We start from the raw sequence: 21781 nt of genomic DNA, 5'->3' as shown, positions 1-21781 counted from the left end.
TTTTTTTTTTTTTTTTTTTTTTTTTTTTTTTTTTTTTTTTTTTTTTTCAATCCTTCTCTTCTCTCTTACTTTTTTTTTTTTTTCTTAATTGCCATTTATTATTATTATTATTTTGTTTATACAATTTAATTTTTATAAATATGTTTTTTAATTATTTTTATTTATTTATTTATTATTTCTATTATCTTCTCAGCTCCATTATCACTTTCCCATTTCCCATTGCAAACTGTATATAGATCGTTTATTGTTTTTTTTTTCTATTTTTTCTATTTCTTTCTTGTAAAAGAGGGAGAAATTTAGATTAGTGGAAAAAAATTTGGGGAATAATTGTTTTTGAATTATTTTTATTTGATTATTTATTTATTATTTTACTTAGGCTATGGTCTCATTTATGGAAAGGGAAAAAATATTTCTAACTTTCTCCTCATACACCTTCTCTACAAAATTGCTTATCAGACAAATAATTATTTTACTTTTAGTTTCATCCTACAAATAGTTAGATATATGTTTATGTGTGTTTATTTATTTATTTATTTATTATTTTACTTATTCTATTACAATCGGGCAAAAGGGAAAAAAAATTCAATTTCATTCGGCAATCGAAAGGCCTCTATTTCTTTGTTTCATTCAACAATCGACGAGCCTCTATTTCTTTTTTCTATTTTTTCTTTTCTTTGTTAGAAATTCGGATTTTTTTTAAAATTTTGATACATTTTGTGTCTTTGATTTCTACGTGAGGCTATTACACCTCCTAACAAAATTACTTTCGGTTACTGCGTGAGGCTTTTACAACTTCTAACATAATTACTTTCAGTTTCTGCGTGAGGCTTTTACAACTTCTAACATAATTACTTTCGGTTTCTGCGTGAGGCTATTATACCTTCTAACATAATTACCTATAAAATCTAATAGAATACCTTCCGTTTTTGCGTGAAGCTAGTACACCTAACAAAATTACTGTGACTATTACATCTTCTAACAAAATTACCTTAAGTTGCTGGGTGCAAAATTACCTAGCTATTACAACTTCTAACATAATTACCTTAAGTTGTTAGGTGGGCTATTACACTTTCTAACAGAATTACCTTTTGTTTCTGGGTGGGGTATTACATCTTCTAACAGAATTACCTGGCTATTACACCTTCTAACAGAATTACCACATTCTGACAGAATTACCTGGCTATTATACCTTCAGAATTACCTGGCTATTACATTTTTACACCTTTTAACAGAATTACCTTTCCTTTCATTCATAGACATTTCTAATAATTATCACGTTTTTAGAATGAGATAGATTTTTCTATTTTCAATCATTTTTCTCTCTCTCACTTTTTTATTATCATTTTTTTCTTTTTTTTATATAATTTAATTTTTATAAATATGTTTAAATTAAATATATAATTGACTATAATACATTAAAAATAATTTTGATATACTACATTATTCTATTATTATAAATTAATATAAATAAACTTAGTTATAAGGCAACCTACATTAAAATAACTTATGTAATAAGTTGTAATTAAAACATTATTTGATGATTAAAAATTAATAAGTTAATATTATACAAACACTCTTCTAAAATGAAACAAAGTAATGATAATGATATTTTATATTTCATTTATTTTTATGTTTTCTTAAGCCCAATAAAACTAAACCAAACGTGAACTATGGCCCATAATGTTATTTGTAAATATACGAGGACCCATTCATAAAAAGAAAATTACGCGCCCGTTACGAACGGGTTTCTGCACCTTTATAAAGAATGTTTTGTTCTCATCTCTAACTAATGTGAGATCTGACAATCCACTCCCTTGAAGACCTAGCTACCTCGGTGTCACATTGCCTGAAACTTGACTCTGGGCTTGAGTTGTTACAAGTAGGATGTGACTCATCATCAGTTCTTCCTACCCGAGCTGTATTTCGTTAATGTCATTGTTATCCTTTATTGCTTACTAACCTATAACATTACATTGTTAAAACGCTTTTAAAATATTTTCAAAACCTTCTTTGACTCTTTAAACCCTAAACCCCAGAGTATATGTTCACCATGCCAACAGAAACTTAAGCTTTAGTGGGTTGATTTAATCGAATATTTTGAAAACATATTCAAATTATCTTTTATTGGTATGAAACTATTAAATAAATGTTGAAATAATGGAAGAAAAAACAGCCTTATATTTTAATAAGAATAGTATTATTGGTATTTTATTAATAGCATCTGGTACGAAGTTTTGCATCTCACAATTTTTTAAAATTTATTTATAAATTTATAAATTTCATATATAATTATTTCTGGGTCTACAAAATTATTGCCATTTATTTTACATTTATATTTCATAATTATTTTAGAATAATTAATAAAAATACCCAAAGTCTAAAAAAATATATTCTTTAAGCTTACAAAAAAAATTGTCCAAGGTTTAAAAAATACCCATAAAATTTTAAAACTAATATTGACATCTTTTTACCGTTATAAAAAAAAGTTCAAAAAAATTATTAACGTCAGTATATGAACGAAACTCGTCTATCGCCACCTCATAGATTAATTACAAACGTTTTAATGTTATTTTGGAAAATTCATAAGTATTTTTGCAACCCCAACTAACAATAAATGTATTTTTGAATTTTTTAAAAAAGTTTAAAGGTTATTTTATAAGTTTTTAAAAAGTTTAAGGGTACTTTTTGAAGTTTTTAAAAATATTTTAAGAATATTAATAAAAATTTTGAAAACTTAAAAGTATTATTTAAATTATTTTAAAAGAAGAAAATTATTTTTAAAACAAATTATAATTGTTTTCATCTAAATAAAGGTATTTTTAAAATATTATTATTTTTACAATCTCTTATACTTATTTAATGATATTTTAAAATTTAAAATTTAAAATTATTTCGTTTATTTCAACTCTATTAAATTTTTATCTTAAATCTCAAATTTATTTAAAAATATTATTTATTTTTGGACAATATATTATCAATAAATGAATACTATTACTTTGAATATGTATAATAATATTTTGATGTGACAGGTATGGTAGCCATATAATTGAATGAGTTAGTACATATTAAATAAAAAATAATAATTTAAAAGATTACCAAAAATATGATTCAAAATATTTATCTTTTCCTAAAAAAAGACTAACTATAATTATGGTCGGTGGGGAGTTGCAGCACTCGAATCGTGAATTTCCAACTACATATTTACTTTTTATTTATTATTTATTAATTAATTTTAGAACTATTGAAAAATCCTTAATTCAATTGATTTATAAAAATTAAAATTTTAAAAATGTAACAATAAATGTTTGAAAGTGGAAATAAAAGGAGAGAATATTGCTTCAGACTTTGGACAAAAATTGTTTAAAAATAAAAAATAAATAAAACTTAAGGGAAAGATAAATTTTAGAGAGAAAAAAATTAAAAAAACAAAAAGAGAAATTTTAAAGAGAATAAAGTTAAAAGTGAAATATTTGTTAAAAAGAAAAAATGTAATAAATTCTTGAACTTTCTATCTAATATATTCCTTACGAATTTAAAATTTTAAAAAATTAAAATAAGTACACAAAAGTTGATGAGTAAATATTTAATTTAAGCAAAATAATAATAAAAGGAATAATAACTGAACGGATTTGAAAGACTAAAAAATTAAATATTATAATCTGCTTTGAGTCACACGCCACAAATTATACCCATAGAGAAAGGAACCCAAAACCAAACACCGCCAACAAATTTTTCCTTCCACAAAATAAAAACACACAAAACAAATTTAATTTTCCCCAAATTCTCCTTTTCTCCCAACCAAAACGACGCCGCATATCCCCCTCAGAAACTTCTCAACAGAGTAACTCCTATGGCGCCGATTACAGATCCAATTGACACCATCGCTCCCGTCGCTGCCGACTTTCCAGGTCCCGGAGCCGCCGTCGGCTCGTTCACCGCCGGTGCAATCGCCGCCTCCGATTTTGGCGAGTTTGCCGGCGCAATCGCTGCATGCAAATAGAATAAACGCTCAGATATTTCCTCACAAACATTCCGAAATCCAGATCGGTATCATCAGACTTAGATTAAGACTAATCGAAAAGCGTTTAGAGAAGAAATCGTACCAGGAGGACCAGCAGGAGAGTTCGACACTGAGAAAACAAAAAGAAATCAAAGATTTCACTTAAATAGACCAGTTCTTAATTTACCTAGGGTTTCATTTTTCTGAAAATCGAAATTGAAAGAGCGATTTGAAGGAATTAGCCTTACATTTACAGTTAGAAGCAGCAGGAGCAGAGACTTTGCAAGCGGCAGGGAGAGAAAGAGCCTTGGTGACGTTAAGGACGACGCCTAATTGTGCACTGTTCTTGAAGGCTTGGCAGAGGCAGTCAGCGTCGGCTTTGAGGACAGTCTTGAGGCCGGTGCAGCAGGATCCTTCGGGCTTGGTGGTGGTACTGTCGTTTGAGACGAAGGAGAGGCAGTCAGCCATGTTAAGGATGAGGCTGGAGCAGTCCACGGCCGGCGCTGGAGCGTCGTGAGCGGCGGAGACAGCGGAGAGATCTAGAGACAAGACAGCCAGAGCGAAGAGAGCGAGAAAAAGCTTGGCGGTGGCCATTTCTGAGAGGAAAGAGAGAAAGGGAAAGGTCAGTGGGGAAATGGGAAAGGAGAAGTGGGGAAGTGGGGAAGTGGGGAGTGTGGATTGAAGTTGGTGAGGGCCATTTAAATAAGGAGATTTTGGAATGTTTATTTTATTTTTTTAATTATTAAAAAAATAAAAAAGCCTTTTGAACTTTCCGTGTAAAAAATTATTTTTTATTTTTTATTTTTAAGAAATAGTATTTAGTTTTTATGTAAAGAAAATAGAATGTTATGTTGCTTTACAAAGAGAGTATATTTATATTATATGTTTCACTTTATTTTATTTACTTATTCATCCACTTCTTACAATCATTTCTTTGCTATAGGTATCAACGTGTCGATCTAAACATAATTTATTAGGAGCATTAAAAAAAATTCAATAAATCAAAAAATTCGATCAATCCGATCCAACTCATACGGTTTGGTTTGTGTTGGTTACAATTTAATTTAGATTCTAAATCCTAATCATGGGTCGTCACAATTTAATATACTACGTTCTTTATATTGTTGTGTAAAACCTCAAGCTCACTGCTAGGAGATATTATCATTTTTGGACTTTCTCTTAAGGTTTTAAAACGGGTATGTTAAGGAGATGATTCCCCACCCTTAAAACGGGTATGTCTATATCTAATACCATTTGTAAAAGTTCAAGCTCACCACTAGCAGATATTGTTCTTTTTGTGCTTTCCTTCAAGGTTTTAAAACGCGGTTACTCCGAGGTTTCTCCGCTCTTATAAGAAATGTTTTGTTTCTCTCTCAAACCAACGTGGAATGTAACATACCGAGTGTCTTTAAAATCAAAACAAAATTTAAGAATGTTGTTTGTGTTTTAAAATTTAGCTATAAATTCAATGTCCGCAATAAAACAAGCATAACTGCAACATCCTGCCACCTTACCTAGAAGTATTTTTATCAACTTTTTGTCGTATTTTTGTAAAATTTAAAAAAAAAAAATTGTAATTTTGAAAAAGACAGAAAGATGTGGGAAAAAAGGAGAGTTCAATTACAGATAGACAACTAAACAAACCGTTAAAAAAGGCAAAAAAAAATCTATATATATATATATATATATATATAATATATTATATTGTCCTTAATTAACGTGCAAATTACTAATTAAGCAACTAATTTATTCATTAGAGGCCCACTCTATTAATATGGACATTCTAAATAAGTTTCATTATGCTTTTTAAACAAAATATTGCATTATAAATATATTCTTTTATTTATAATATACTTTTTGAAACATTAAAATTCATATTATTAGTTATTGAATCTTAATCAAAGTTTATTCGACTTTTCTAGAAGTTACCTTTTAAAAAAATAAATAAATACCCGTCAAATTTTTACTTATTTGTCATTCGTCATGCATAACTGAAATTTTAATAATATATATATATAAATATAAATTTTAACTCAATTGATTAAAACGTATATCTTTTAGTTAGGTGTGTATATCGAACCCCAAGATTTGAAAAGTTGGACCAACTTAAGTTATGTTGTCGGTCCTCATAACAACATTTAGCATTGCTCGACCATCTCACTCAGCACTCCTAGGCACACTTAGCATACTCCTCGACCCTCGCAGATTCTAGCCGCTCAGTAGATTGAAGACTTTCTTGCAACCATTGTTGCCTTCGCCTTCGCCTTCCATCGCAATGCTCAGTAGATTGAAGACTTCTCGCAACACTTAGCATATGCCTCACTGATACTCATGCCACCACTCTAGCCATCGCAATTGTAGATTCTCTTGCTCACACAACCACACTTGTCTTTGGAGTCATAGAAGGAATTACTTGGGTTTCCAACTCAAACAACTCTGAAATTTTGGGCCCGCACCGAAACAATACTTTACTCCTAGATGTCCAGTCAACTGCTGCGCCTCAACGAATTTCGGGGAGAACCAGCTAGCTCTGGGTTCGAGTGACATTTTACCCCTAACCACAATTCATCCGCTGATTCTTCAACATCAGTCGGTTCGGACTTCCACTTAGTTTCACCCAAGCTTCATCTTAGTCATGGATAAATCACCCAGGTTCGGGTCCATAAGCAGTGACAATTGCCCCATGAAGACTCGCTTTCGCTACGGCTCCGGTGGGTTCCCTTAACCAAGTCACTGCCTATGAGTCGCCGGCTCATTCTTCAACAGGCACGTGGTTAGAGTCCTGGTCTCCTTCCACTGCTTGGGTTGGTCCCAAAAATTTTCTTAACCCAATCCACAACCCGTGTACTATTAGGAACCACAAACCTCCACAATGGTATAATATTGTCCACTTTAATTTTCCCAAAATGTCTCATACCAATGCATAGTATTCCTTACTTATAAATCAATGATCATTCCGTAAGTTAGTCAACGTGGGACTCCTTCCCATTAACCTTCAACATTTACATCTAATTTTTTTGTTAAGAAGTATGAGGCTCGAATCCTTCCGGTTCATATGCTATCGAACGAAATAGAGAGTAAAAAGTTAAACCGAACGTATGCGCGTTGGTATCAAATGCGAAACCAAAATAGGAAGGGAGTTTATAGCTTACGAAACGCAACGCACCGTTTTATTTGAAGACATTAATTTGGTGGGACCATCCCAAGTTTGAAACACTCAACAAACAAACACCTTTATTTCTTTTCCAAGAATAATATATTTCATCAAACAAATAAAAAATAGAAAAAAGCTTTTATTTATTTCTAAATTTTGGTAATGGCCAAACAATATATTATTTCCTATTTTTGAAAATTTGTTACTAACATTTTGTTTTGTTCAAATATAAATATAAATCACATGCGAAAATTACATTATCTGATCTCGTTTAGACAGAGATTGAACTTTCAATAATTCAAATAATCCAATTCAAAAAATTTATGTTCTAACCTAGCCAAATCCACAAACGACGGAAAATAGAATCGCTACAGCATGCATGACATGACTGTAAAGTGTGAAATATTTTATTTAAAATAGTTCATAAATGATGTCATGAACTTAAACCGTTTGAAAATAAGATCATTAAAATTAAACAATGAAAATTTAAATAAAATAAAGAAAAGAATAATACAATGTCCTGATTTAACCTAAGAATTACAAAATAACCATAAATGCAACTACCTTAATACTGGTTTCATGGCCTTTGCCACGACATCGTTGTCATCCTTACAAGAGTGTCTTGCATTTACCTGAAGTGTAAGAGTGAAATACTTAGTAAGTGACCCCACTATGAGGGTCATGAAATGTAGTCACATACAACATGGTGGGACCTATAATTTAAAACATCATTTCATTATCTTAGGGTTCTTTCTAGTCCGAGCTTCAATTGGATGTGTAATACTTTTCTACACACGACCCACACGTGTGTGAACGTGGCCGAGCACACTCACTGACGGGCTGTTCCTGGACACCCGAAGAGAATAGCGATCGCCGTATCATCATGGCGAATATAAATGGCGTAATTAGTCTCATAGTGTATGAGTCCATACTCATCATAATGGAGATGAACTTTGATGCACGTAAGTGACACACACAATTATGCATGAGGTCCTCCTATTTTCCGTCATGGCATAATAAATGATGCAAGAAAAACCTCCATCTTTCATAACATGTTAAATCCGATAATTATGCGTATATAATTCTTATACATCATTTCATACATAACATAGCTTCCATGACATGGCATAGGGAGATTGTGCATCATAAGTTACTTTATCTCAAAACATATCATGACATATCATAGCATAATATTAACATATCATAACATAACATAGTTGATCGTAACATGACATTTTGTTTATATCATAGCATAATTTTACCTCAGTGGGTACATATCACTTTTATATGTAAGTAGATATCACTTTCGTGCATGTAGAGTCCCGTATAGAAACGAATCAAGTTGTTTTTTCGTGAGTGGTTCGTAATTACAGATTGGTCAAAAGTTCGTTTTACCCTTGTAATTGCATCCTACACTTTAATACAACTAATTCTCTAATGAACTATTTGTTTATGATCCAACCATAAACGAAGTACCTCTCGTGAAACTATTCATTTACTTACCCTATACTGGGAGGAGTGAATTTCGCGAAACTATGCTTCCAACTCCCTATTTTGTCAAGTCTCCAAAATGGTAGACATATTGTATTGGCTAGACAACATACCAACAGCCGATATACCAACAAAATGGTAGATAAAGTGATATAAGTCACGTTTAAGAAGTAGGAGAACGAGGATCAGGGGTCTTTCTCTTTGTCTTGTCTCCCGAATTGAATGAATAAGGAGTCATAAACTAAAGCTAATGAACGAAGACGAAGACAGAGTGATCGAATAGTGAAACCCGAGTTGGAGAGGTTCAGTAGTTCAGTCTCATTCATTTTCTCTTGCTTGCATTGAGTCTTTCCCTTCTATATATCTCTCGTCTATTCCTTTCCGTTAACTATTTATTGAGATATCTCACACCATCCTATAACTAGCCTTACCGCAAATATCAAGCGAGGAGAACTATTCTGAATTACCCGACTATCCGCTTACTCTTAGAGTGTAGAGTGTTGTAGTTCAGTTAGAAGGTTCTGGTTCCGGGTCAAGTGCTGGTTCCGCAGGAGCTTAGCTTCTCTTTCTTTCATTCTCGTTCTTCTGCGATTGTATTTCTATTTTTACTATCCAATATATCTTTTGTGTTCAATTCATTAGAAAATATCTTTATGATAGAAAAGTGATGGGATTTTAAAAATACTCAATCTAGAGTTGTGTTATTATTTAAATTTGTGATCAATTTTGGTGAGTGAGTTGTCTCATCACTATTACTATGACAAAACTATATTAAAGGTAGGTTAGTATATGAGCTATTATTAGGTTATGAATCATGCCCTTATTTATAAAATAACATTTATAGTATATATATATATATAATAGGCTAGTATTTAATATATATAGGCTAGTATAGTAAATGATATATAGTAGATGGCTAGTAAAGCTATATATTTAGTAAACTGAACTATATATATACTCGTAGGCATTGAAGAGATACCTTTTTCATTATTTGTATTCTTTATTATTGTATATATTTGAAGTCATCAATATAAACATTTAGCTAATATTTTTTTATTGTATTTTCTCTCTCATTTTCTTTGTGTTCATCTAGCTTGAATGTGTGCGTTATTGCACGGTCCTAACAACTGGTATTAGAATATTATGTAATGACCCTATTTTTCTATTGAGATAGAGTCGCTACTACATGCATGATGGCGGATAAGAGTTGGAACATTCATTTAAAATAATTAATAAAATGATGTCATGGACTTATACATTCCTAATAAAATCTTAAAACAAAACAATGAGAAATAAATAACTTGAAATTGAAATAAAAACAAAGAAAAGAATAAAATGATGCCCTAATCTAACTTGTTGGTGAGGAACCAGAGTAGAGAAAGTGACACCTGAGCAGATGTTAAGAAGATCATCTAAAACTATCAAAGCACCAAATAGATATTCACCATTATTACACTATCTATTGTTAAACGATGAAACAAAACCTGAGTCCTTTGATGAGGCTCTATAGGTGGAGGATTCAACGAACAAGTCATGATTGATGAGATGAGTTCACTTAAATACAATAACATGTGGGTGTTGACTGAGCTACCTATAGGAAAAAAAAGTTTTGTTGAACAAGTGGGCGTCAGTATGAAGATTGAACTAGATGACAAAAAACAAGTTTAAGGATATTCACATTGATTATGCTAAAATCTTTTTTCATATTGTGAAATTAACTAATATCTTACCTTTGTCGAGTATTGTTGCATTGGAGAATTTGTACCGGGAGCAAATGTAAGTAAAGACAATATTTTTACATGGAGATCTAGATGAGGAGATTGATATGCACTTTGCTATGATAATGCCAAAATAATTTTGCAAGGTTTTGTTGATGTTGATCTTAATGGATTTGTAAACTCTAGCAAAAGCACATATGGATATATCTACACGGTAGATGGAATAACAGTGAGTTGGATGTCCAAGCTTCAGAACTGTGTTGCTGTTTTATCTATTAAGGTTGGGTATGTGACAATAGCTCAAGCTTGAAAAGAGTTGATATAGTTAACAGACTATATGGAAGAATTAGGCAAAAAAAAAACATTACGATAAGATTCTTTATACAGATAATCAAAGTGTCATATAGTTAGTGAAGAACCCGATCTTATCATTCAAAGATAAAACACATAAGAAGACGAAACCACTTCACTAGCAGGTTAGTGGAAGAAAATGGTATGTGTTTGGAAAGATATAGGTGCAAAGAATCCAGTAGAAATGTTATCAAAATGTGTTCGTGTTGGAAAATTGAAGTGATGCAAAGACTTATTTGGTATGGTGTAGTGAAGATATTAATAGTAAGATGAATCTATTGAGAATGAAGTTCTTGGTTGACTGAATCGGTCTCAAAGTAGAGAATTGTAGGTAATAGAGTAGACTACTTATTTATAGCTTACTTAATGGTTATAATACTAAACTTTTCTAGGTTCATCTACTTTAGGTATGCAATTAGCTAATTTTATGATAAAATCATAAATATGTTTGGAGTTGTGCCCTAAACCAACTAAGATACATATATCAATCAATCATAACTCTTCTCTACTAAAGGTTAGTTGGCGATCCTATAGTAGTCTCATCAAATTAACTTGATAACATGAAGAGTGTAATGACCCATGTCCAGGAGTCCGATCAGGATTCAGTATCTGATGACCACGACATTCCCTTGGATTCCCTGTGACATGGTCACGTTACCTACTCCTTACTTATTAAGAGTGAAGATTAACCCCACAGACTAACACGAGTCATTCGGCATGCTTTATTCTCACACACATGCATTCAATGAAAATTTCTAGAAGACCACCTAACATAGAATTTCTCCAAGTAAAGCATGCACGCTTTAACCATAAAGTTTCTATTGTTGAGTCATTGAAAAGAAAGGTGCACCTTGTTGGCATAGATAGTAACTTTCAATTTTTTTGAGTCTTTCTTAGTCATCATATCCTTAGGATCGCTCTGGTTTTGATGTGGTTTCGGTTCATTCATGTATCCCTCCTTTACTCGGGTGTCACAAATAGACATATCCATAATCATAACATAGGGGAGTGACCACGTGCCTGAACAAACTTAATGTGTATGTGGGTTAGTCGTAATAGACTTCTCACTGCCAGAGATTTGTTGGAGACCCTATAGCAACCCCATCATAATAACCTAATAACATAAAAAAGAAACATATATAATTATAAATAGAGGGGAGCTAGCTCATGCCTGAACCAACTAAAATACATCTATGAGCCAATAATAATAGACTCTTCATTACTAGAGGTTAGTTGGTGACCCTCTAGCAACCCCATCATATTAACCTGTTAATATGAAGAGACATGTACATCATCATAAATATAGTATGCACATAATAATATTTTTTGGTACTATAGATAGTTAGCGTTCAAACTTAATCCCTACAATTGAAAATTGTGTATGTTATAGCAACTCATTCATAATTAGGCCACTTATCTCATTAAAACTTTACCTCATTAAAACTTCAAGAAACATAAGAATTACGTGTTCCTTTCTTTATAGTTCATGAAAATTATAGTCAAGTTCTATCAAACTGACCAATCAAATAAATTCAACTAGTTCAATCGTTACCAGCACACCAAACGAAAAGTTGAAAAAGAGGAGGTGCACAAAATCAATGATAGTGGCCCTTCTCCTAAGGTCAAGTTGGCAATGCAGCTTTTAAATTCGTACCACGAACTGTGATGATTTTTGCTCGAGATATAATTTTTGCTCGAGATATAGTGATGTTGCGACAAACATTTCGAGGGAGCCTTAGAAAGAAAGAGAGATCAAAAAAGAAATAGAGGAGAAAATAGATATACCATAGCAGAGAGCTCGAAATCAATCTTGAAACTCGAAATCTTCGAAACTAGAGAACCATCTCAAAAATATTATATATGTTTCATATCAATTGAACTATACTCATGTTGACTAACCGATACTCTTAAATCTAATAAACTTTTCATCATTTCAAAATCAAGAGATTAAATTAACAAATTATTAATAAACAATGAGAAAACCTCATTATCAAACACAATCTAAGTTTATTAAATGTCTCATCAATGGGGCCAAGACATGATAATAACACAAATAAAAACAGACCATAAAGCCCTAAAAAAATGAAAAAAAAAGCTGTCTTCATTTATAAAAACACCCAATCATTATGATACCCATATACAACATCAACTTTGCTGCTCTTTTTTTTAAATTCAAAATCATGAAGTAAAGCATATTTGATTTTGATTCCATACTCTTTTTAATATATTTATTTAATTTAGGTGATAGAGAGAGGCATGGTGATAGTCATAATTGTTATTGATTGACCTCCTCAATTCCCTCCTTTATTTTCTCCTCAAATTCCAACAATTCATTATTAATGTTTCAAGATGTCGTTTTTTTTATTAGTCCAAAAAATTTACTCATCTCGGGTATGTTGGATGAAAGTTCCAGGCTAATTTAGAGAATGATCATGAGTTTATAATCAAATAATACTATCTTCATTGGTATGAGGTCTTTTGGGAAGCACAAAGCAAAGTATGAGAGCTTATGCTCAAAATGTACAATACCATACCATTATGGAGAGTCGTGTTCATCTAATAGTGTACACTCCAATGCCCAATAGTGTATATTTATCCTAGCACTCACAAAGCATATCACACACATGACACGTGCAAAGCCACTAGGCACGTGTCATCATGCATAAAACAACTCTTCCAACCAAACCGATAATAGAGCCACTTACTTTTGCCTAGGCTGAACTACTATGACCCATAATTCCACAGTCATACATTAGAATTCTACTATGGAAGTTGACTTACCTAATTTTATAAAATTAGATTTTTCATGAACTATAAGGCTTTTCGGTGACAATTTTGTGTATACTTTTATTTATTTCGCCTCATTAATCCTTTCATAGTTCACATACATCATCCCACATTACGTCCCTTTACTCCAGCATAGAACACGTTCACACACAACTAATTACCTGTTCGTTCTTCGAATTCTTGTTTAGTCAAAAATAATTTATTTCAATTCTATTTATGATTGAATTTTTTTCTATATATTAAAAAATAAAAAGTTGAATATAATCATGAAGTTATATTTCATATTACTAATGATGAGAATAACATTTAAATTTATAAATTAAAATATATATATATATATATATATATATGTAGATATATAAAGTACCTTTTAAAAGTCCATATAATGATATAATATAACTTTTAAATAAATTTGAAAAAGAAGTTGACTAACAGCTAGAACCTTGATGGTCCAGCTAGTTAAGGCCCGACATAGGTGTAATTTACTAGTTTGTCCTTTAATCTCTAATAAAATATAAAAAATGATTCTTTATTATTATTGTTAAAAGATTGGGCCGGGTCGGTATAGTTGGAGTGTTTGTGGTTGAGTTGGATTGGGTCGGATCGGGTTAACATTTTCTAGACCAAACTTATTTTCCTTAATTAATTTTTTCAATCCAAACAACTCTTATTAAATAATTATAAATTTAAGAGCTTAGGTAATAACTAAACCCAATCAAACTCAAATAAGTATATAAATTAACTTAAATTATATAAATGAGGTTAACTACTCTCTTATCTATAAACAATCCGTAATAGCCCAAGCTCACCGCTAACAGATATTGTGTGTTTTGACTCGTTACGTATCAGCATCAGCCTCACAATTTTCTAGTGCATATGTTAGGGAGAGGTCTCCACACCCTTAAAAGAAATGATTTATTCTCATGATCTCCAATTAATGTGGGATCAGTATGAGAGCTAGATATCAAATGGTGTGCCAGCGAGAACGCTAAGCCCTTAAGGGGTGTGAATTGTGAGATCTCACGTCGATTGGAGAGGAAAACGAAACATTTCTTACAAGGGTGTGAAAACTTCTTTATAATAAATGTGTTTTAAAATCATGAGACTAATAACGATAAATAACAGGCCAAAACAGATAATATATGCTAGCGGTGAACTTGAATATTATAAAATCATTGTTTATAAGTCACGACGGTTGAGTTTCTTTTGAAATTCTTGAGTTGTTTGATAATGCAAACATTGAGGTATAATTGTTGGTTATTGTGAGGTTAAAATGGTTATTTTTATGCATACATTATAGTGTCTCACCTCTTTGGTCATACCACCCTCTTTGACGTTACTCACTACTCCAAATGTGTGCACTTCTTTATCGAACACTTTAGTTAACTTTATAGAGTCGAAAATATCTGAAGTCAATTGAGTCTAGTATTCTCGTACACATGTCTTAATAATATGAGGCTAAAACTCTCTCGAGTTCTACTGAAATATGAATTCCATCAATATTGAGCATGAGAATATGGTAAGTGAGCATGGGCAGCTATTAAGAACACGAAGGATCAAATTAGTCGGATGACAATTTTGTTGATTTTGACCATAGATCGAAGTATACCAAAATGAATAACCAAAGTAAAATGTAGTCCTTAATACTGTTACTTTCTCGGGTATCTTGAAACAAAAGGTCCTTAATACTCTTTAGAGTATTTACTCGATGGTTATTCACGTTATAATCAAATAACTAGTTCTTGATTATTAAGAGAAGACTACTTTTTTTACTTTTTATTCTCCATTTGACTCACGTTTATAGTCTCTCTCTCATGCTGTGGTATTGTTAAGAAACTAACCTTGTTTTAAATGGAGAAAAATGTTATTTTATGGTAAATTAATGTATAGTCGTGCACTAGAAAGTGTTCTATGAAATCCCATATCGGTTGTAGAGGAGAACGAAACATTATTTATAAGGGTGTGAAAGCCAGCCCTAGCATATGCATTTTAAAAACTATGAGGGGAAGTCTGAAAAGAAAAGCTTAAAGAGGACAATATATACTAGTAGTTGGCTTGAGCTATTACAAATGATATTAGAGCTAGACACTGGGCGATGTGTCAGCGATGAGGCTGAGCCCCGAAAGAAGCTAGACACGAGGCGGTATGCCAGTAAGGACGCTGGGCCCGAAGGGGGGGTGGATTGTGAGATCCCACATCAGTTGAGAGGAGAATGAAACATTCTTTATAAGGGTGTGAAAACCTCTCCCTCGCAGATGCATTTTAAAAACCTTAAGGGGAAGCCGGAAAGAAAAAGTCACGTTGGGCCCTGAAAGGGGGGTGGATTGTGAGATCCCACATCGGTTAGGGAGGAGAATGAAACATTTTTTATAAGAGTGTGAAAACCTCTCCCTCGCAGATGCATTTTAAAAACCTTAAGGGGAAACTCGAAAGGAAAAGCCACGTTGGGCCTCGAAAGGGGGGTGGATTGTGAGATTTAAAGACCTTAAGGGGAAGCCCGAAAGGAAAAGTCATGCTGGGCCCCGAAAGGGGGTGGATTATGAGATCTCACGTCGGTTAGTTAGGGAGGAGAGTGAAACATTGTTTGTAAGGGTGTGAAAATCTCCTCCTAGTAGACGTATTTTAAAAACCTTAAGAGAAAGCCCGAAAGGAAAGAACAATATTTGCGAGTAGTGGGCTTGGGCTATTACATATTCGAAACGAATTTAATGTATAGTCATGGGCTAGAAGGTGTTCGAAACGAGTTTGGAGGTTGATAGGGCTAAGATTTGAGAAGTTGAACAACTTAACAATCTTAAAACAATCTTAAGACACTCTCTATTACAAAAAAGGCATTCTTGATGAAAGGCTTTATCAGTTGAGTCTTGGTTTATCTTGGTTTTCTAATTTTGTCAATTTTCTTGAATGATATGAGACGATCGATTTCCCGTTTATGACTTTTTATTTCAAAAAACTCTTCGTTGCTTCGCTGCCACAACATGTCAAACACCCACGGTAAGGTTTTGGATCTCCTCTATAATAAACTAGGTCCTTGATCAAAATTCGGATTCGCATCTAATAGCCACGACATTCCCATACGGCATAGTCATTTTACTTACTTGGATTAGTATGGCAATGAAGGGTGAATATGATTTTATTCTTAATTTTTCTAATTATTAAATATTTTAGAAATACATCATTAATAAAACTAATTCAAAACATTAAATAATTATAAAAAACTTAAAACATGCACTAAATTACCGTACAAATTTTGAAATTAGATAGGAAAGAGTCGGGAAATATAATACTTTAGTTTTGTAGTAGTCCTACCCCATTTTCAAACCACCTTGTTAATTTGAATAAAGAACTTTCTTGACTTTTTTCATATTAGAGACCAACGGCTACAAAACTCTTTTCCTGAGTTCAATACCAAACTCAATCATTTATGATTCACCATCAAACCATTATAAATTATAATAATAAATAATAATTTGTGTTACAAATAAATTTCAAACTTTTCAAAATTCATTATTTAGTCTTCGCTACTATACCTACACGTTAACACTGAGTCATTCTAATATATTTTCAAGAAGTAACTCAACATAGAATTGCTCTAATCAAAATACATTTAACCATAAAATTCTTGTAGTTGAGCCACTTTAAGCCTTTTTTAGCCTCATATCTTCTCGATGGTCATCATTCAAATGTGATCCTAGTTCATTTATGTTCTCCTCCTTTACTACACCTTTCCGTACTTTGTGTCTGGAGTACTTCACTTAATTTCCTCCGCAGTATTGGGTTTTGGCGGTATTTATCATGCACTTCTGGGACCCGAGACCCTTGAAGAATCTTTTCCATTCTTCGGTTATGTGTGGAAAGATAGAAATAAAATGACTACCATTTTGGGTATTCACTTAATTTTGTTACGTATAGGTGCTTTTCTATATGATACCTGGACTCCGGGGGGGAGAAAAATTACCAACTTGACCCTTAGCCCAAGTGTTATATTTGGTTATTTACTAAAATCTCCTTTTGGGGGAGAAGGATGGATTGTTAGTGTGGACGATTTGGAAGATATAGTTGGGGGGCATGTATGGTTAGGTTCCATTTGTATACTTGGTGGAATTTGGCATATCTTAACTAAACCGTTTGCATGGGCTCGCCGCGCACTTGTATGGTCTGGAGAAGCTTACTTGTCTTATAGTTTAGGTGCTTTATCCATTTTTGGTTTTATTGCTTGTTGTTTTGTCTGGTTCAATAATACTGAGTGATTTTTTATGGTTTTTAAAGTTTTAAATTAACATATACGGTGAGTTTCAATTTGATTCCTATAATTTTAAAATTTTCAATTTCGTCCTAAAAAATAAAAATAATTAATAAAATTTAAAAAAAAAATACTAAAAAAACAACTAAATTTATAATTTAATTTAAATATAAAGTAGGGCTCGGGGCACTATTTTATCTTGAACCGCCCATGGTCGGTGGAAAAAATAAAAGAGTATTTAAACAAAATAAAGTAGCAAATTAATAAAAAAATAATTTAATCTGCTGCACCAAAATGAGAATGCTTTGTATTTTTACTTTGTTTTATTCAGCTTCCAGAAGCCATAATTAGGTATTTTTGGATTTATTATTTAATTAATTCATTCATTGATTAATTAATTATTGTGTGTGTATATTTAGTAGTTGGTATGCTCCACTAGGCTTACTTGATGTTGATCTTTTGCAAAATTTTCAAAGTTGTAAAGCTTTGGTGGAAGAATATTCCGATGCATTATGGGCTAAAAGAGACGTGTAATGGACCACCGCTAGCATATATTATCTTGTTTAGGATTTTCTTTCGAGCTTTTCCTTCCACACCCTTCTAAAGGGTATTTCGTTCTCCTCCCCAACTGATTTGGGATCTCACAATCCACCTCTTTCGGGACTCAGTGTCCTGCTGGCACTTATTCCCTTCTCCAGGCACTCCATCTCTTGTCCACCCCCTTCGGGACTCAACCTCCTTGCTGGAACATCGTTCGGTGTTTGGATCTGATATCATTTATAACGGCCCAAGTCCACCACTAACATATATTGTCCTCTTTGAACTTTCCCTTTCGGGCTTCCCTTCAATATTTTTAAAACGCGTCTATTAAGGAGAGATTTTCACATCTTTATAAAGAGTATTTCATTCTCCTCCCCAACTGGGAGAGGTTTCCACACCCTTATAAAGGGTATTTTGTTCTCCTCCCCAATCGATGTGAAATCTCGAAATCCACCCCCTTTGGGACTCAGTGTCTTGCTGGCACTCGTTCCCTTCTCCAATCGATGTGGGACCCCTAATCCACCCGTCTTTGGGGCTAGCGTTCTTCCTAGCACACTGACTCTTGTCCACTCCCTTCGAGACTCAGCTTCCTCGTTGGTACATCATTCGATGTCTAGATATGATATCCTTTGTAACCGTACAAGCCCACCGCTAACATATATTGTCTTATTTGAACCTTTTCTTTTGAGTTTCCTCTCAAAGTTTTTAAAATGGTTAGCTGGGAGATTTTGATGGTATTTTAAATTTAGTAAGAAATTCATGGTAAAAACATTTTCAAAAAAGATATTTGGATAAATATTTAAGAGATAATCAATTTTTTTAAAATAATTTTATAAATGTTCGTTAAGTAATTATTTAGTTTTTAAAAATTATATTTATAAACACTATTTTTCTTCGTTTTTTATTTAACTTTATGGATTCTTAAAAATAAAATAATTTTTTTTTTAGTTTTATTGACTTTTAATCTACTTTGGTAAAACAATAATTTTATAAATTAAAAAAACAAAAACAAAATCGTGAGTAAATAGCTTTTTAATATTCAAAGGAAACGATTGTCCAACTAGCAAAACGACAAAAGGCGGCTTTGACTCTTTTACCATCAAAGAAAAATAAGAATTAAAATGTATTTTTATTAAGAAAAAAAATATAATTTATTTTTAATAATTCGTTTACTAAAGTCAACACTAAATGAAGTCAACAAAAGCGAATGGATTTTGGAATCTTTTAGCTATTGCAAATGTGCAAAATCCATTAATTCCACTTTTTGATCTAAATTTAAAAAATGCATTCACATTATCATATTTATTTTTAAATAGAAATTATCATTCGTGATTTACCCTAATTTACGATCGTCTAAAAGAAACCGAAAGAAACGAAGGAAGAGGGAAAGCAAGGAAGAAACAGATGTAGAAATATAAACCACTCCCGAAACGAAAGAGACTAAACAGGAACAAGACAAATCCACCGAAAAAGACATAATTATGTACCAAATATAGGCTCGACTTTATAGTTTTGAGTTATACAAACTTAACCTCGAGCCAAACATGTATTATATATATATATAATTATTTTTTTCTAATTCTTAATTTCTAAGTTTTTTTTTAAAATTAATAATATTTGAAAAACTAAATTAATAAAAAATCAAAAACTTTTCCACTTTCAAAAGTTTTAATAATACAACTTTAAAAAACGTTATTTTTTTTAATAGAAACCGTTAATAGTTTGTTTTAAAAATATTTTAAATTTTTAAAAGTGTTTTAAAAATACGAACTTTTAAAATTTTATTATTACCCTTCAAATTTATAAAAATTAAAAAATAAAAAAGATCTTCACGGCCACTCCTATGTTTGAGAATTTTGAAAAATGGACGAAAATTGTCTGTGTTTTAAAAATCTATATAAAAAAAAATTAACTATATTAATAAATTTTTTAAAACTTTATATTTTTTTAAGCCTTTTAAAAATTAAAAAGAATATTTTTAAAACAAAATATTTACCGTTTAAAATTTTAAAAATATTATTGAAACTTTACAGACAAATATATATTTATTTTTATTAATTTAACCTAAAAAAAAAATTAACTTTAATTATATTATCTTTTTGTATCAATAAAAAAATTTAACGTGGAAACCTCGTTGAATAATTTTTAATTAGAGAATATGATAATCATTATATAAAATAAACCCTCGTTACCTAACTATGGATGAAATTCAATAAAGTATGGAAGGATCCCGAAAATAGACAATTTTAAATATCTCAAAAGAGAGCCGAACTGACTCATCAACAACTTGGTAAAGTCAAAATTTCTTCTTTTCTTTCATGCCTCGTGCTCCAATCATGTTTGTTCAGGGTGTGCTGTTTCGTCAAAATCAGACCTAGGTTTGTCAAAGCTAATTTGTCTAAAAATGTACTATAAAGGAATGCTTGCTTCCTCAAATCGATTTCCAAATATTTTTTATAACTTTCTCTAACTCTATTTTTTAAAACCCTTTTTCAGTAGCAGGGTAGGGTCGAAGATATGAGGATACATCACCTGTGCTGACGACGACTAACTTTTTAGTTGGCTGATTTATTCAAGGGTAAGAGTAAATGTTGCAAAATCGTGCTACAAATTTAGACAAAGTGCAATTGTGATACGGTCCAACTGCTTATTTTTTGGACAAATTATTCAAACAAGCAACTATAATATGCTTGCCTCATAAAATTATTAGATGCAAATTTAAAAATACGTATCTCGTAATGTCCTAATAATCAAATAATAAAAAACCATCAGTGATATCGTAGTAGTTTCATCAAATAATTTCTCCATTACCGATTCTGTAAGAACCCATATCGAAAGGAGAGGTGAATGAGTGTTAGTGAGTATGCTGGGTCCTGAAGGGGGTAAATTGTGAGATCACACATCAGTTGGAGAGGAGAACGAATCATTGTTTATAAGAGTGTAGAAACCTCTCCCTAACATACACGTTTCAAAATCCTTGAGAGAAAATGCAAAAGGGAAAGGCTAAAGAAAACATTATCTAGTAACGATGAGGTCGGGATGTTATAGATCCGAACATACGGTTATCTTTTTAGTTTGTTTAAACTAAACCCTAAAGGGCTAAAATGTTTGTGGATAGCCACCCCAACACTTCTTCCTTAGCTGGATTCCATAAGAAATTGAGGAGATAATATGATTTTAAGTGATGATTTTGGGTACTAAACAAGAAAACCATTAACCATGATGTGGAAATCCGACATGTCGTTTGTCACTTTCCCAACACAATGGCTGATTCAGTCTTCGTGTTGAAAACATTAGTTACTTCCCAGTTATGTGCTGTCCCACGCGGAATTATAATAATCCATATGTTTGACTAATTCAACAATCCCTCAAAACGACAACGTTGCATCGCTGTAGCCCATCACCCTCTCAAGCCGGCTTTGCTTACTCCACTTTTGACTCTTCAATCTTCCATCACTCTATAAAAAGCTTCTCATTTCCATGCAAACTTCATCACA

The 21781-nt window shown here is 31.9% G+C and overlaps 1 protein-coding gene across 1 annotated transcript; it reads right to left on the bottom strand.

Annotated features, from left to right (window-relative positions):
- Positions 1-3626: 3626 nt before the first annotated feature.
- Positions 3627-4689, bottom strand: LOC111467072 (non-specific lipid-transfer protein-like protein At5g64080). The gene is made up of 3 exons (XM_023111863.1): positions 4249-4689; positions 4104-4130; positions 3627-3986 (listed from the first exon to the last, which is right to left on the bottom strand). The coding sequence occupies exons 1-3, from the start codon at positions 4592-4594 to the stop codon at positions 3823-3825; spliced, it is 537 nt and encodes a 178-aa protein (XP_022967631.1). The 5' UTR covers positions 4595-4689; the 3' UTR covers positions 3627-3822.
- Positions 4690-21781: the final 17092 nt, after the last annotated feature.

The sequence above is a fragment of the Cucurbita maxima genome, unplaced genomic scaffold, assembly GCF_002738345.1.
Source record: "Cucurbita maxima cultivar Rimu unplaced genomic scaffold, Cmax_1.0 Cma_Scf00032, whole genome shotgun sequence".
NCBI classification, from domain to species: Eukaryota; Viridiplantae; Streptophyta; class Magnoliopsida; order Cucurbitales; family Cucurbitaceae; genus Cucurbita; species Cucurbita maxima.
This window is presented reverse-complemented; position numbering and strand designations above follow the sequence as displayed.